This window comes from Netta rufina (assembly GCF_964035555.1).
Source record: "Netta rufina genome assembly, chromosome: 20".
Lineage (NCBI taxonomy): Eukaryota > Metazoa > Chordata > Aves > Anseriformes > Anatidae > Netta > Netta rufina.
The window spans coordinates 10,720,849-10,736,302 of NC_140144.1; the positions used below are offsets into that span (position 1 = coordinate 10,720,849).

At 36.1% G+C, this 15,454-nt stretch overlaps 1 protein-coding gene across 3 annotated transcripts in view; it reads right to left on the bottom strand.

Moving 5' to 3' along the window:
* The window catches only part of RC3H2 (ring finger and CCCH-type domains 2), a 29,643-nt gene that overhangs the window by 5,572 nt on the left and 8,617 nt on the right, over positions 1 to 15,454 (bottom strand). The window contains exons 3-20 of one of the 3 annotated variants that reach the window (XM_084299012.1): positions 14,477 to 14,594; positions 13,790 to 14,023; positions 12,673 to 12,848; positions 11,532 to 11,732; positions 11,009 to 11,141; positions 10,652 to 10,770; positions 10,164 to 10,276; positions 9,228 to 9,536; positions 8,230 to 8,444; positions 6,695 to 7,122; positions 6,064 to 6,234; positions 4,712 to 4,867; positions 3,578 to 3,791; positions 3,288 to 3,372; positions 2,685 to 2,766; positions 2,172 to 2,306; positions 1,523 to 1,630; positions 344 to 492 (exon numbers count right to left, since the gene is read on the bottom strand). In XM_084299012.1, coding sequence (XP_084155138.1) covers positions 344 to 492; positions 1,523 to 1,630; positions 2,172 to 2,306; positions 2,685 to 2,766; positions 3,288 to 3,372; positions 3,578 to 3,791; positions 4,712 to 4,867; positions 6,064 to 6,234; positions 6,695 to 7,122; positions 8,230 to 8,444; positions 9,228 to 9,536; positions 10,164 to 10,276; positions 10,652 to 10,770; positions 11,009 to 11,141; positions 11,532 to 11,732; positions 12,673 to 12,848; positions 13,790 to 14,023; positions 14,477 to 14,594 — 3,146 coding nt within the window. The remainder of the gene's footprint in view (positions 1 to 343; positions 493 to 1,522; positions 1,631 to 2,171; positions 2,307 to 2,684; positions 2,767 to 3,287; positions 3,373 to 3,577; positions 3,792 to 4,711; positions 4,868 to 6,063; positions 6,235 to 6,694; positions 7,123 to 8,229; positions 8,445 to 9,227; positions 9,537 to 10,163; positions 10,277 to 10,651; positions 10,771 to 11,008; positions 11,142 to 11,531; positions 11,733 to 12,672; positions 12,849 to 13,789; positions 14,024 to 14,476; positions 14,595 to 15,454) is intronic. The other 2 variants (XM_084299014.1, XM_084299013.1) reach the window with 2 other exon arrangements.

Genomic DNA, 15,454 nt, shown 5'->3' on the forward strand with positions numbered 1-15,454 from the left:
TTAACCTTTTGAAATTTTTCGAAATTTCTGGCAACTATAAAAATACTTCTGCATTTTTTGCTTACTGAACATGTGAAAGGTATTTTTAACAGCTGTGACACGTTTCAGCATATATGATAACAACAATGCGTACAAACAATGGTACCATCCTGTGACTTTCACATTTGTGACCTAACTTGATTTCTTAACAGGTTCTTCTCACTTCACCATGTATACACAATGCAGATGTCTACCCCAAGTCTGAGAAGGTATGTAGTTCATCCTTAAACAACCACACTTCAACTACTTTGATGCTGCTGTTTGTCTAAGACTGGCAGACACTGCTGTTTTGTCTAACACTCACAGAATCACAAGGTCTTCACCTAAACTTTGTCTCTTCTGTTCCATAGATTCTTTCTGGTGCTGCTTTAGTGGATGCCCGTTCTCTACAGTTGTTCCATTGAGCAGCTGATCATCTTGAGAACTAATACCTAGCTGTATATCCAGAATCTCCTACAGGAGAAAAGGAGAAATGTCCATCAACACTGTTGCTAACAACTTCAAATTCTCCTATTATGTTCCACTACATAAAGCTGCTGGAAACTGTCTCCATGTGACTTTTGATTTTTATTTCAGACTATTGGTACGTCTATCACATTTTAATATAGAAGTGCTCATGTTTCATTTTTGCCTATCACTTCAGGTATCTCTAACATAGCTTTTTTTTTTTTTTTTTTAATAGAAGTAATGTGATATAAACTGTGAATTCCTTAGAGGACTGAAATTGAAACAGAACTTTTTCAAGAAGCTCCTTAGCTGCAGGTGTGACCTCCTCATCAGGCATTTCAGGAGTGCTTTGACCATCTCCATCATTTTCCAGCTATAAAGCTGACATAAGAGGCAGATTACAGAAGAGATCATAAGATCATATCTAGATTACACGCTGATCAACTGTTTGAAATTACAGCTAATCCCAGAAGTTTAGGCACCATATTCTGTTTATTAGAATTCACAAGGGACACACAATTATTTGTCCTTACACAATTATTTGTATAAGAAGGAAGGAAAATAGCTTCCAAATTCTTCAGTCCTTTTCAAACAAAGGATATCAAAAAGGAAAAAAAAAGATTAAAAAATAAAATGTGATCTTAAAAAATTTAAGATCACATTTAAATGTGATTTTCAATGTAAAACATTCTTAAATTATAGCTTCAATGCTGAAGAGGAAGGGGAAAGGAATAGATTTCCCACATGACTAATGCTATTAAAAAGTAAAGAGTAAAAAACTGAAAGCTACCACAGCAACAGTCAGCTGGCTTTTAACTTAGCTATTATTAACAGCCACATATTAACAGTATCTGAATAAGAAGTATGAGATCCCTAGTGTTAAAGTAAGACAAATGCTTGATATCAGTACAAAGAGTAAGACAAAAGGCTTTGCTATCAACATAATCTACTACTGCACAAAGAAAAGTGTTAAATTGTTTTTGACTAATTAATGAAAGGATTCAGAGACCTTTTTAGACACAGATTGTTAACTTACTTCTATTTGTTCACCCTGCCCATCAGGTTCATCTGTATCTAGGGCTGACAGCTCCAATTCAATGTCTCGATCTGGCTTTGCATCTGCACAGTCTTCAGTATAATCAGTCTAGAAAAGAATAAAATACTTTCTGTAAATATCAAGTTGGCTTTTCACCTGCTTCACACAACACTTAAATACTAAAGTGAAAACAGAAGGTGCATTTCTAGGACACAACAATTCTATGATACAAAAGAGCTAGTTAATCACAAAACTTTGGGTATAGGCAAAACAGGACACACAGCATAAAGTTCACAAAGCAGTGATACAGACAACAAATACTGATTTGAAATTTCTGTAGCCAATTAACAGAAGTTTTAGATTTTTAACATGCACAAGTAGAGCAAAGAGAAAGTATCACATGAAGATCAATGGTCACATTCTTCCCATTTTGCAAATGGATGACTGGAGCAACAGCACAGCAGGTGTACCTACTTGATCTTGGGAAACAACTGGGTGTAATAACAATAGCAACTTAACTTGCACAGAACAAATTATAAATGTTTGAGAACATTAGATTTGAGAGGGTGTTTGTGTGTGCATATGTACATATATACACACAAAAAAAAACAACAAAGATTTGTTTAATCCCAATTACCCCTTGCTTTACCTCACCATTCCTCAAATCAATTTCCTTGCTTAAAAGATTTAAGGTAAGGCGACTGCCTTCATCTACAGAATTCCACTTCTGCTGCATGGCTAGTGCATTCGCCTCTCTCTGAAGTAATAACGAGTTACTTTTGGCCTATGGAAAGAAACATACCAGTTACCTACCAGTATACTTGGAACACATTGTCAAACAGCAATATAAAAACAGCTTACAAATGAACAGCTCTCACTCCAGATGGGTAATTATGTATTCCTTTGATGTCCAACATCTATTTTGCTCTTTATCTACTGACATTTACCAAGTCCACTACTTTATCCCAAAAATGGTCTTATTGATGTCAACGGAACAGGTCATACTAGCTGTCCTTATGCACCTGCACCCCAGGAAGCACCGTGGTACTCATGCCTAGGTAACTTACTTATCATCTTGTTAATTGCACTATTTTCTGTAGGTTATATCAAGAATGTTTATTTGATCTTTTTTTTTTTAAGCACATGGTATATCTGATCTTACCTGCTGTAATTCAATACTTAATAAATCTCCAGTGCTGGAATGCTTTCTGTGACCAGACAAATCTGTAACTATGAATCTGTCCCTTTAAGAGAAAAGAAGGTAAAACTGGGAATTAAAAGCAAGTTTTCTAAATCAAAGGACAAAAAAAACAGTCTATCAGTATCAGGTTTTTGGACAAACTACATGACTAAGGTACTACATGACTCTTCATCTTCATGGCAAGGGAGGAAAGGGGTATATTAACAGTACCCCAAAGCATCATATGAAGCAAACATACTTATTGGTAAGAAGTGGCAAGAAAATTTGAACTAGTCAAGATCAGATTTGGACATGATAGCTTGGCAGTACCTGACTAATTCTTTGATTAGGTGTCTCAAGAGTAACATTGCTAGTAATCTGATATTATTCCTGTATTTAGTATTAAAGACTACACAAGTTTTAACTTAGTTTTTCAAAGTCTTTATGATGGATAGAAAAAATCTATTGCTTTAAAAATTAAGAAGGTCTATTAGTAAATATTTTTTTAAATTACATTCAGGGATATTAAACATTAGCCAGCTACAAAAAAAAAATTAACTGACTATACCAAGGACAAGTCCATACCGTTCTGCATAACGTGCTGATGAAGTGGAATCCGAGCCATACGAACTCCATCTCGAGTCAACGGCATTGACATAAGGGACATAATCTATAACAATTTAAAATATGTTTGCATTATCTCATATTTTTATATACATATATACACACACATATATATATATATATATCTGTTCTTAAGAAGTAGAACATACAGGTATTTTAGTTTTTTACATCTTCATTGCTGTAATAAATATAAGCATGAAGAAATGCTCGTGATATATGCTACGTTGTCAATAGGAAGCCTGTACTTGTACCTGATACACTGATGGGCTTAGTTGCACTTCCTTGGGAAGCAGTGGCCTGAATAGGATCTGTTGTGTGATAACCTGTACGGGATGACCTGGAGATTGCACCCCACTTGGAAATGATCGGTCCATCGCTAAACGGGATTATAGGATCTTCTTCCTTTGCCCTTCTCTGAGTTTCAAATAAATGCACTCTTCTTTTAACATCCCCGCTGTCCAAATCCTATGTATTTAAGAAACAAAGAGATACACAGACTTGTTTGAGGTCATTCCTATAACTCAGATGGCAAATGACTTTCTGACTACTGTTGCTGAATACAGTGAAGAAAAACAGTTCCACTAGAGAGCCAGGATGGACCACGATGATTTCACTATTGCCTTTTAACAGCAAACTGACCGTAAGAAAGCTATTGCCAGTATTAGAACTATTTTTTTTCCAAGCTAGTATTTCCAGGCAGAAAATGTTCCACTATTGCTTTAAGGTCCTTCAGTACCATTTCCTGTATTAGGAGGAAGTATTAAAAACACTTGAGAAATTATAAGATTTGGTTGTATGTTCTACACAGGACATAAAGGTAACCTGCTACACTGTATAACAGAAAGTCTCTAAAAAGCATAAGCTCTCAGCCTTCCAAAAGTAAGCTGTGTGCCACGATTCCTACTACATTTCTTTTTTTGTTTCCTGAAGTACTTCATTTTTTTCCCCCCACTCATTAAAATCAGATGATAAAAAGTTGATAAAAGAGACAGGATTGAGAAGTCAACATTTTTATCCCATCACTCCAATAATTAGAGAATACATTTAAAGAAAATTAGTGAATCCAATCCATTTATAGACCATCTACTCAAAACATTTTGAATACAAATTTGATTTAGAGGGATGTGTTATTAACATGGTTGCTTCAGATGTCTGAGAATTTTATTCCTGGCACTACGTCCTGTCACTGACATAAACATGTAGTTTGTTTACAAAACTGGGAAGAGGTACTCCAAACAATTTCAGATGGGCCAAGCTACTTTAAACTAAAATACTAAGAATAGAAGCTGTCAATAAAAGAAAAAAAGGCTTGTTTAATCAAACAGAAGACACTTCAGCATGTAAGTATCATTACACTAATGAGATAACATGCAGAAAACCCCTACCATTAACACGGCATTTGAATTGGCAATCACATCCTTGGGCTCTGAGTCGATAGCATTTATACAAGAGCCAATAGTGCCACAAGACCACGGTGAATAGTGAGAGAGATGGTCTTCCTCAAATTTAGTTCCACTCAAATCACTGACACTCTCTGAGAACTACAGAAAAGGGAATAAATAAGTAATAAATAAGAAAAACAGGGAATTCAGTCTTAAAATAAGAAAAGACATTTACTGCTATTTAATCATATTATCTCAAAAGTCAACCAAGGAGGTATATCCATGTTCAAGACTTGACTCAGGGACAGCATAACCCATGCAACAATCAAATTTTAAACCAGTGCAGCTGACAGCTGTCCAAGAAGGGTAAGGCTTTCCCAGTACAAGTAACTGTCTGACCTGCCAAGATAAGAGGCTGAAATCAGTGTCGCTATATTAGCAGTGGGTTTCTCCGTGTGATTACCTACAGTAAGTTAATTCAGAGGAAGCCATGCATTTTTCTTTACTGTAGAAGCCAGTGGCAGATAGAAGTACGACTCAGAACACTCCAACCTGGATGAAGACCTAAATCCTGATATACCTTGAATACACCCATGAAGGACTTCAGGTTTATCTACCTTACAAGACCTATTCTGAATAATTACAGTAGAACGCCTCAAATGTGAACAGTGAAACCAGTAATCTACAGCAAAGAGTGCTTGGTACAGTGGTTCTCATTCTCAAAAGAATTTCTTGGATGCATTTAAGTTACATGTATAGAAAACAATGATTTTTTTCATTTTTTATTTTTTACCCCCCACACTTAAAGCACACAATTCCTATTTGGTAAATTTCCATTCTTGCTTACAGAACTGTGTCGCATAGGTACACAATATTCTGCCAGTATCTTTTGTCACTTTTAATGGGTATATATTCTCTAGGATTTGACAAGCATTTTTGCAGGTTGATTCAGTCTACACATCATGCCATAATGCCAATTTGGAATATGTTAAGGAAGGTCCTTAGTGGAAAACAACCATTGTTTCCTATGTGTGGAGAATAAAAAAAAAAAACAAACACAAAACAACAAACTCACTCTGTGAAATTCACAAAGCAAGTTCAACGTAGTTATATTTCCTTTAATGAAAGGAAATTGAATTGACCTCTTCGCTTTTTGTAGTTTTTCAGCAATCACGTTTAGCATCAGCTTAACAACAAATTGAATGTATTCATGATTAGATACTACTCTCCTCTTGCTAAAAGAAGGAATTCATTTTCTGAACAATAGATGGCAGAAGGAAAATCTTTACTAGAAATATTAAATGGCTTCTTACAGAAATAGGAAGGGAAAATAAAGAAGTTCTTTGGCTTCCCACCTCTGTGCTGAAATCTACACTGAAGAGAGGAGAAGGTGGTGTTGGAGATGGTGTTGCCATATGAAGGGCTGACGACACAAGAGGAGTTTTCTGTGTGTGGTATTGTGCCCATTGCTCTGGCTTCCGTCTTAATTGCTCATCGTAACCAGTCTTCAAGTGACCACAAGGCTCCTAGCAATAATAAAGATAGTTCTGTTTATTCTGCCATACTCTAACCAAAAGGTAAATACTTGCAGTAGACACACCTGGACAACATATTCCCTTGGAACTGTAATTTTCCAGTGATATTACTAGAAGAATCCTGCAAGGATCTGGAGGAAAATCCAGTCCATGTATGGTAAATCAAATCTTAAAATATGTAATGAACTCAATCAATATGTAATGAATTCAATCGACCTGTACAGGAATTCCAGAGGCAGCACTGCTCTGGTCCTAATCCAGATTACAGTAATCTATTTCACAGGCTCAATTTATTTTGTTTGTAAAACAGAACAAAAACTTTGTCCAGGTCTAATTTCTTATCTCTGTAACCTCAACTAAACAGAGGAGGCCTATGCTAATTATTTACCAACTCTTCAGTAATGACCTTTAGAATAAAGCCTTAATCTCTCCCTTTCTGGCTCTCACTTACCCTTGGTAAAGGCACAGTCCTCTGTTCATTTGGGGGTTGACAAGCCACAGAGTAATACCCATCCAAAGAGTTGTATCTCTCACGTAATGATGTCTGATAGACAGATGAGTGCATCACATCCATGGGAGGTAAAGAATTGCTCCTAATCATATCATCTCGTGGATACATCTGTGGGCGCCAGATGCGCCTGCTGTCATAAACTGGAGCATACATTCCAGAAGGGACAGGAGGAACTGGTCCATACGGCTGCGGAGGAGGAGGTTGGTAGGGAGAATTCAGTCGATCTCGAGGGGGAAATGTACTGTAATGATCGGCATATGGCACGGAAGCAGGTGGGAGGGAGGATTCTGGAACATTATTGGACCTCACAAAGCGAGGAACACAGGGAGCCACGCCAGCTGGTACTGTTGGAGGTGGTGGATAATAGCCTTGAAAATTGGAAAAAGGTATATTTAATGTGACCACAAATGACCCATAAATTTACACCTTCTAAAACTGCAAATAGCATTAAGTAAAGCATTACACCTTTAGAGAATGAAGTGTAACATTTCTACAAACTCACTACTGACCCTATCATCTCTTTAATGGAATATAATTTCATGTATGACAACCACATTTGCAGTTGCAGTGCTGACCCTTTACTAGCATGACCCAATCTGGAAAACCAACTTTCTCTGCCATTGCTCCCAGATACTGCAGTTTAACTGTCTATGTAACTAAAAAGTCAGCATTTTAAACACTTCTTTATATACACAGTTAAAATAGCACCTCTAAAATAAAAGCTATACTGCTAAAAATAAATAATTTCAAAGGTTTCTAAGTAACCATTTCACACTTGGTTTACTCCTTTTCATTGGAGAGAGTTGCCTGAACACCTCTAACATTTGTTCTGATAGCTTGTGAATGACCTGATGCTAGAACGAAGTCTTAATAGTTTGAATATAAACATGCATATGGCAACCTAAAAAGATAATTGAAACCTTTCAAAAACATCTGAGCAAATACAAAGAGGTAAGAGCATCATAGTACATGAAAACACTGTTCTTCCCCATGACTCTGAATGACTAAAGCAGGAAAAAAAAAACACTCCTAATAATACATGTAATCCAGCAGGGCATTTCTCTTGTTTATTAAACACTACTAGAAGCAAGCAATGCCTCTGGGTCTGAATCCTGGCTACAGCTATCCTCCATGGATAGGGCACAAGGTGAGTGAGCCTAACTAAACCTGTTTAAATGCTAATGAAGGAAGAAGTACATGAGAGATACTGAGGTTCAAGCTCTGGATTATCAAGGTACAAGTTGCATAATATACAGCACTCAAAACCAAGAATCACCAATACTGGAAGCAGACTACAGGTCCCTCCCATATTCAGCAGTGGAACAGTATTCTACCAAATGAAGATTCAGCTGATATGAAATCCACAAAACTGAAAGAAATCCACTAAAATGAAACCAGTTATTTCTTAGCACACAACACGCAGGTTTATCTAGATGAGAATTCAGACCTATCGTCTCGGTGTGCATCTCACTCACCTGTCTGGGGGTACTGTGGAACTTCATACGACAACTGAGTCCTGGGATCTTGGAAATATTGAACATTATCAGAATGTGGAGGGTAGACAGGTACTCTGGGAACAAACTGGCTGGATTTTGGAGGCACAGAGTTCACTTCTGTTCCAATGTTGGGAGGACCAGCTGAGGTAGCTGCCGCCTGGCTTACAGGAGTCTTGGGTGGAGAACCAATTTTACTGAAAAAGGATTACCAAGGAATTTTTAAGCAGACCTTAACTTATTTCAGGTAATCAGCATTCTGTGTACACACTCCTATGGATAGTGAAAAGTTAGGTGAAGTCATTTGCTCTGAAATTTTAATTTAACACCCCAAACTGATGATATTATCAAATCTCAGACTCTCATAAAAGAACTCAAAAGCATATATAGATGGTTCTGGTATACCCTCATAAGCTTACGTACTACTTCTAAGCGTACTCTGGTAAAGACAAAGGCTTTGAAAAATTGAGAGGTTCAGTGTTTCTTAAAGAAGTACCTAAGCATTTTTAAGGGAAAACCCGAAACCTGGAAGGTTTCCAGGACTATAAAGGGATTTATTATAAAGAGATTTTTCTTGATTTAAGGAAAAAAAACACAAACTTCTGCATGAATATCAAATTTTGAGTACCATTTTTTTGTTTTGTTTTTATGTAATAGCTCAATACTAAGTTATATATCAGTTGAGAACAACAGAGTAAAAGATATAGAGAGAGATTTGCAAAATTTATATTACATAGAACTATTCAACAGCTAAAACAACTGATGTTTGCTCTGACTGCTTGAATCCAAATTCTGTATGATGTCCGCACTGCAGTACAAGATCTTGCACAACTCCATAGTCAGTAAGCAACACCAGCAACAGTAAGCTAGGACCAGAATTGTACCTATTATCTCTGATCCACAAGCTTTCTTGCCTTGATAATCTAAAGACAAAATATTGTGGTTAGTTATTTTTATGAAAAAAAAAAAATGTTACCAACTTTTCAGGTAGTGATTCTGTAGGGGATCCCGAAACGTTCTGGCCATTGGCTCCAGTCTTCCCTCCCTTCTTGGTGTTCTCCAAAGCTCTCAAAGAGGTGTCTGCACAGCGAGGGATCAGCTGGGGAACACCACTTTCTAGATTAGCTATTCCATTACTACTCGGCACCATCTTCCCTGTTGCTTCAGGGCTTCCTATGACAGAAATTACGTTTCCCGTAGTGGTCGAGACAGTGCTATTTACGCCAACTTTATTTAGAAGGGGGAACGTTCTCACTGTTGCACTGATTTTTTTGTTCCTCAGGCGGTATCTACAAACAAACATATGCAAACACAGAAAAGACAGATGATTAAAGAAATGCTTATTGTACAGTTTGATTTATTTGTAAAACTGACTAAAGAGAGGGATTGAGATAAATATTATAACCAAAAATTACAGGAGCTTACACTGGTATTTATTTTCAACAGTTTGGCCGAATCTGCAAGTAGAACATCAGTGTTTTCCCTGTAACCAAAAACCACCTCCTCTAAGAAGATTCACTTCTGCAGTTCTTTGGAAGTGGATTTGCATGAAAACAGTTTTAAAAATGCATATGTTACATATTATCTAAAAAACTCAATTTACTACTTAATTAAAATATAATTAACATTCTTTCCCCTGTGGACAGTATAACCAATCCCTGACAGACTGAACCTACAATGTTTCATAATATATAGTGATAATATAAAGTAAAATTTTATTAAAAAAAAAAATGCAATTAGTTTCCAGGCATTGCTTTACTGTACCTTCAAGTTCACATTACAAGTTGTCACTTCAAGACATTCATGAACCCATTTAGAATGAATAAATGCATAGAAGAAACCATTTTCAAAGTTCTAAGGAAAACTGCTTGGATTTAAATTGGGTTAAAAAAAAAAAAAGAGTCTCCTATACTCACTTTTCAAGCTCTTCCTGAGAATGAGCAAAAGTACAGTTGGTTCCTCTTGGACATCCCCCTTGCTGTCGAAGGTCTCGGCACATACTTGTTTTGTATTTGCTATTTGGTTGTGGCTTAAGAAACACAAATAAAAGACATTCCGCTTATACACCAATGAAAAGACAAAAATAGCCTAAAAATACACACATTTAAGAAGTTTTAAAATTTTGCATCTTTAATCAGAAAACTAAGGAAATCTCTTATTGATGGGTTAAGTACTATGCTATTGTATGAATCTCACTTCAGTAAGCTCTCCTGTATTCCATATTCAGAAACTTTACGTTTTCAAAACCTGAATGCAACAGTTAACAGTACCACTGATTATTCCACAGAAAATGCCATTAATATTTCAGGTTAACCATTTTTTTTAATTTATTTTTTTTTCCAAAATTGCATCTTTCTGTAAGTGGTAGATTAAGACATATCATACAATAGTCAAATATAGTTACCTGTGGAGTTTCATGTCCTTTTCTACTGTAATTCTGAATGAAATCCACCAATCCATGTACCACAGTCTTTACAGCCACCATTGCATTTTCCAGCTGCTCCCATGTTGGAGATGCTGCATCTAAAGTTATTAAAAAGCAGGCTTGTCTCTGTCAATAATTCTAAGTGTATCATAAATGAGACAACTCTACCAAAACACTAAAGTAGCATAGAATTCAGAGAATCCTGAAGAAGAGTTTATGATACGCTACATTAATTAACAGGAATTTTGAAACTAGGAACAGAGGTTATCTTATATAATTTACTTTGCTAGATAGGAAGAATGTGAAGAGATCTTAAAATAAGATTCATTTGCATACCTGGATTTGGATCTATATTTGCCAGGAGCTCCAAATGAGGCCTGAGCCTGTTTAAATTTGCAGGATCGCCCGTGCGCTGCAAGACAATTGTCAATTCTTGTACACTCTTCGCAAAAGACTCTGGAGATTGGAGCTGAAAACAAACTAAGTATTAGTGTGTTGCATCATACAGCTGTGAACTGCTAATTTTAAGAAGATTTTCATTACATTGGTTCCTAAATGCAATAAGCAGTGTCTTCAGATAGTACATAGCAAGTATCAGTGGAGAGAAATTTCATTTCTCAACTCAGAATCTGCCCTATGAAGCTTCATCATAAGACACAAAAAAACACTATACTAGAAAACAAAATGTCTTCATATGAAGAGTACACTACAGTGAGGAAAAGTCTTCATTCTAGTTTTAATCAATATTTGATAAAACCAAAGACAAAAAAGTAACTGAAGTAGTTCTTGGATTTTCAGTATAACATTTAACAGTCAAATATAATACCACAAAGATACTAAAACCATCCCCTTGACAAACCTTGTCGATAATGGATTGCATGTGTGATTTATGTGCCAAGTCACCATAAAGAAGGGAAGACCATTGTTCTGGTGATATTCGAAGTCCTGCTTCCATGGCAATGTGAACAATTTGGGCATCATGCTCTCTCCGCAAAGCCTCGTAACTCCGAAACTCTTCTTTAAGTTGCATCAGAGAAGAATCTTCATCCCTTTTAGTGACCTAATAAACAGCGATATGTAAACACTCCTTCTTTAACAAAAAAATCTCTAAGACTACCAGAAAAAGAGCTACCCAGCACAAAACACAGAAGTATATTACTGCTGGATATTTACCATATGCTTTTTTTTTTTTTGTGTGTTTGTTCATCTGCTTGCAGCGCATACATGCAAAACAGCCAGCTCTTCAAGATTTTACAGGGTCACTAGTAAAAAAACCTGTGATATCAACTCCACTACTTCCAACTTAGTAGTCAATCAGATTTGCTTAAGTCACAGAACATACAAATCAGTTATCTGATAAGATATTTACTAGTTCTACCAGTAGCTGTTGCTGCCCAGCAATAGTAGATGACAAAGAAACAAGAAAGACTCCAGAATTGACTTAAATGATACAGAAGAAGAAAAAATTGAAGATAGTGGCATTTAAGGAGTACAATATTAACCTGAGAGGCCACTATAAATATTAAGACAGTTGTCATAAAAGGCGGCAACAGATTTCACGATGTTTGTTTAGTGACATTAAATATTAGATATTATGATAACCGTGTTCTTAACTGTGATTCAAAAACAAACAAAAAACAAAGCCAAAAGTGACAATATTTTACTTCTTCCTGACACAGGCTCGGAGTGTCATGTTTCATGCCTCTGTATTTAGGAGAGAATTTCCAGAGGAAGAACAGCAATTAGGAATGAGTGGTAATTCCAGAATTGATTCCAGCTACTTCCACATGTGACTATTTGTTCCTTTGGCAGAGAACTTCAATATTTAAACTACTTCGTGTCAGTTTTATGCTATATTCTCTACACTATTCCAATGTGTAGAAACTGAATTTACGTAACATTTTATAGATGAAGGATTAATCACAGGAAGGGTTCTTTGGAATTGCACTAGTTCACAGTAACAAACTTCAAATATTTTGAAGTTAATTGAGGTGTTTTACCTTAAAGCATGATGCTCTATACAGTAGCTGCACAACATGACCAATGCTTGTTTTAGAGGCCTGAGGAAATCTTGGTTCTAGCCTTTGCACAACAAAAAGTACCAGAACTTTTCTTGAGAGCGCAGAGCCATCTTCCAATGCCAGTAATACAAGTTTCAGTGCTTCTTCTTGCATAGCTTTAACACAGCAAAACATAAGATAGGCATAGAAATACGTTGCCAGAAACCAGTAAGGCTACCATACATTAACACCGTAAGTAGGAACATATGAATTATCTCAAACTTAACTCGTTACTACTTTATTTCACTAATCATTAAAAAAAAGCTTTGTAAACATATTTTAAGAAATTTAGAAAGATTATTTAGAACAATACTTATACAGCAAATTTAAAGAGCTAAGACTGATTTTCAGTAATAAAAGTATCACTGGTGCACCTTTTATACTTTTTTCTACTGTGTAGTCTTATAGCCTTTGTCATTTTGGACATTTCAACAACGCTACACCATGAAGCTGTACAGAATATGAGAATGGCACAGCAACGCTACCATCAATTATCAGAATCGTGAGAGGAATACTTCCAGTTTAAACGCAACTTCCTTCCCATCTCCGTGCTTACTTTTGCAGCATACTTTAAGAATTTGTTGTTTGTATTGAAGATAGAAACACCATCATTATAAAATTTAAAAATAAAGTATGCTGCAATTAAAGTTAGGCTGAGTGTACTTACACCTACTGGATGAACAGGAGAACATTTGCAGTTTTCTATCAAATTCTGATCACAGGTAGCAGTACAACTAGTCTATGTTAGTTGCACTGCATTACAGGCTGTGCAGAAAGCATGTTTATTTACTCTTCTTTGCTGGGAGTTTTTAAATAATTCCTCACCATTTCAAAGAACAGTCAATAAGGCAGAAAAAAACCCAAACCTTTTAAGAAAGCAAATTCTATTAACTTGTAGTTTTGTTTTTTTTTTCTTTTCCCTTTCTTCTTAGCTTAAAGTTGAAAACCAGAAGTAATGGCACTTTCAGCTGCACAGAAGAAACTTCCAAGGAAAGTTTTTGCATTAGGAAAAGGTACAGCTGAACATACTCTGTTGCAGATTCTGCAATTACCTTACCTGGCCCTAGAAACTGACATCCCCGTGCCCTGACAGCAGCCCAAAGGTTGGCAGAAAGCTGCTGAGGATTTTGGTGCTGCAAGATCAGTTCTGTAACAGTTCTCTCTCCCAGTGATCGAGCTGCCCTCATAGCTCGAACCCGACCCTCTTCCTCTACCAGTTGACAATTCACTAGTGTCACAAGCTTCCTTTGCATTGGACGGCTCAGTGCACTCTGATTCAAGCTAGCAACACCTACAAGGAAGGAAAGAAAAGGTAAACTACTGCTTTTTATCAGGCAAATTAATCTAAACAAGGCAAACAAAAATGTCTAATAGTATATGTATGTCTCTCAGACTTGAATCTAATCACAGGTATCTTCCTTTCTCTTGGGCAATTCTGGGCAACTCATTATCAAAAAGAATTTTAATTAGAGTCTTAAATTGACGTCAAACCCTTCCTTTGAGGAAAGTTCTGCTTTAATACAAAGTTAGTACATGGAAATATTATTAAATAAGAGTATTTTGTAAACTTGAAATTAAGAACCAAGTGTGACAGGTGTGAATAAGCTTTTAAAGACATAAGGGAAATTTTATTCTGAAAATGAGAATTATCCCACTGAAGCCTAAAATCAATGCTGAAAACATAATGCTGTTAAAAGTAAGCCAATCTGCTGCATCAAAATTCTGCTGTTCAGGAGAAACTCACCTTTTCCTCCACTTAATGGCTTTAAGTAGAGTGCTAAATCCTCAACACATTTCTTTGCTACTTCATAATGTTTGTTCTCTCCTACATTACTCAACTTTACTGTCTGATGATCAGGTACCTACAAAAATGCAAGGAAGAGGGTAGAAAAAAAATTAAATATATCCATCTGACAAGCCTATGATGGTACCAACATCACTACTGTTAATTACATAACACTGCAGATGTACGATGCTTTTTAGAGAAGACAGGACCCACCCATGTTGTCTGGAATGCAATAAGGAATAACAGAAAGGACTAAAGACAAAGATCATGGTAATAAAAGATTACTTTTGTTAGTATTTAACACATGAAAAACAAAGGTAGGATAAAAAAAAAAAAAAAAAAACAATAACCAAGGCCTCATGAGAATGTAGTTAACAGATAAATGAAGAACACAAGATTTGTGAGATGATCAGTGTACAAGACCAGCATGATTTACTACAAACAGGGAAGTTATACTTCAATTGGCAAGAATACAGTATGAAAAAGTCAAAAACAAAGTTAAAAAAAATAATTTAAGCACAAAGGCACATAGACATACAAATAGCTTTGAAGTCTTCAGAGAGAAGAACTAGCAAACTTAACTGGTGGAAAAACTCAAAGTGGATTAACAAGGTCAGACTATGAAAATAGAAGGAACATTAGTCATAATACAGTCAATTGTTTGAAAGACGTAGCAAGAAGTTAGGAGACCACGAAAACAAACGTTGTAAGATCAAGGCAGTGACTAGACACAAATTTAGAAACAAAAAAAAAAAGAAAGAAAGGAACAGATGAATTTGAGAAATGAGAACACTGACACATAGTGTTATTACCAATCGTTGTGTCTAGGCATGTGATAAGGCATTAAAAAGGAAAGTAAAAAGCGTCCTTACTGCATCACCTAGGTGTTATTACCAGAGTAAAACGAAAAAGCACATGAATCAGCAGAAGGTGAAC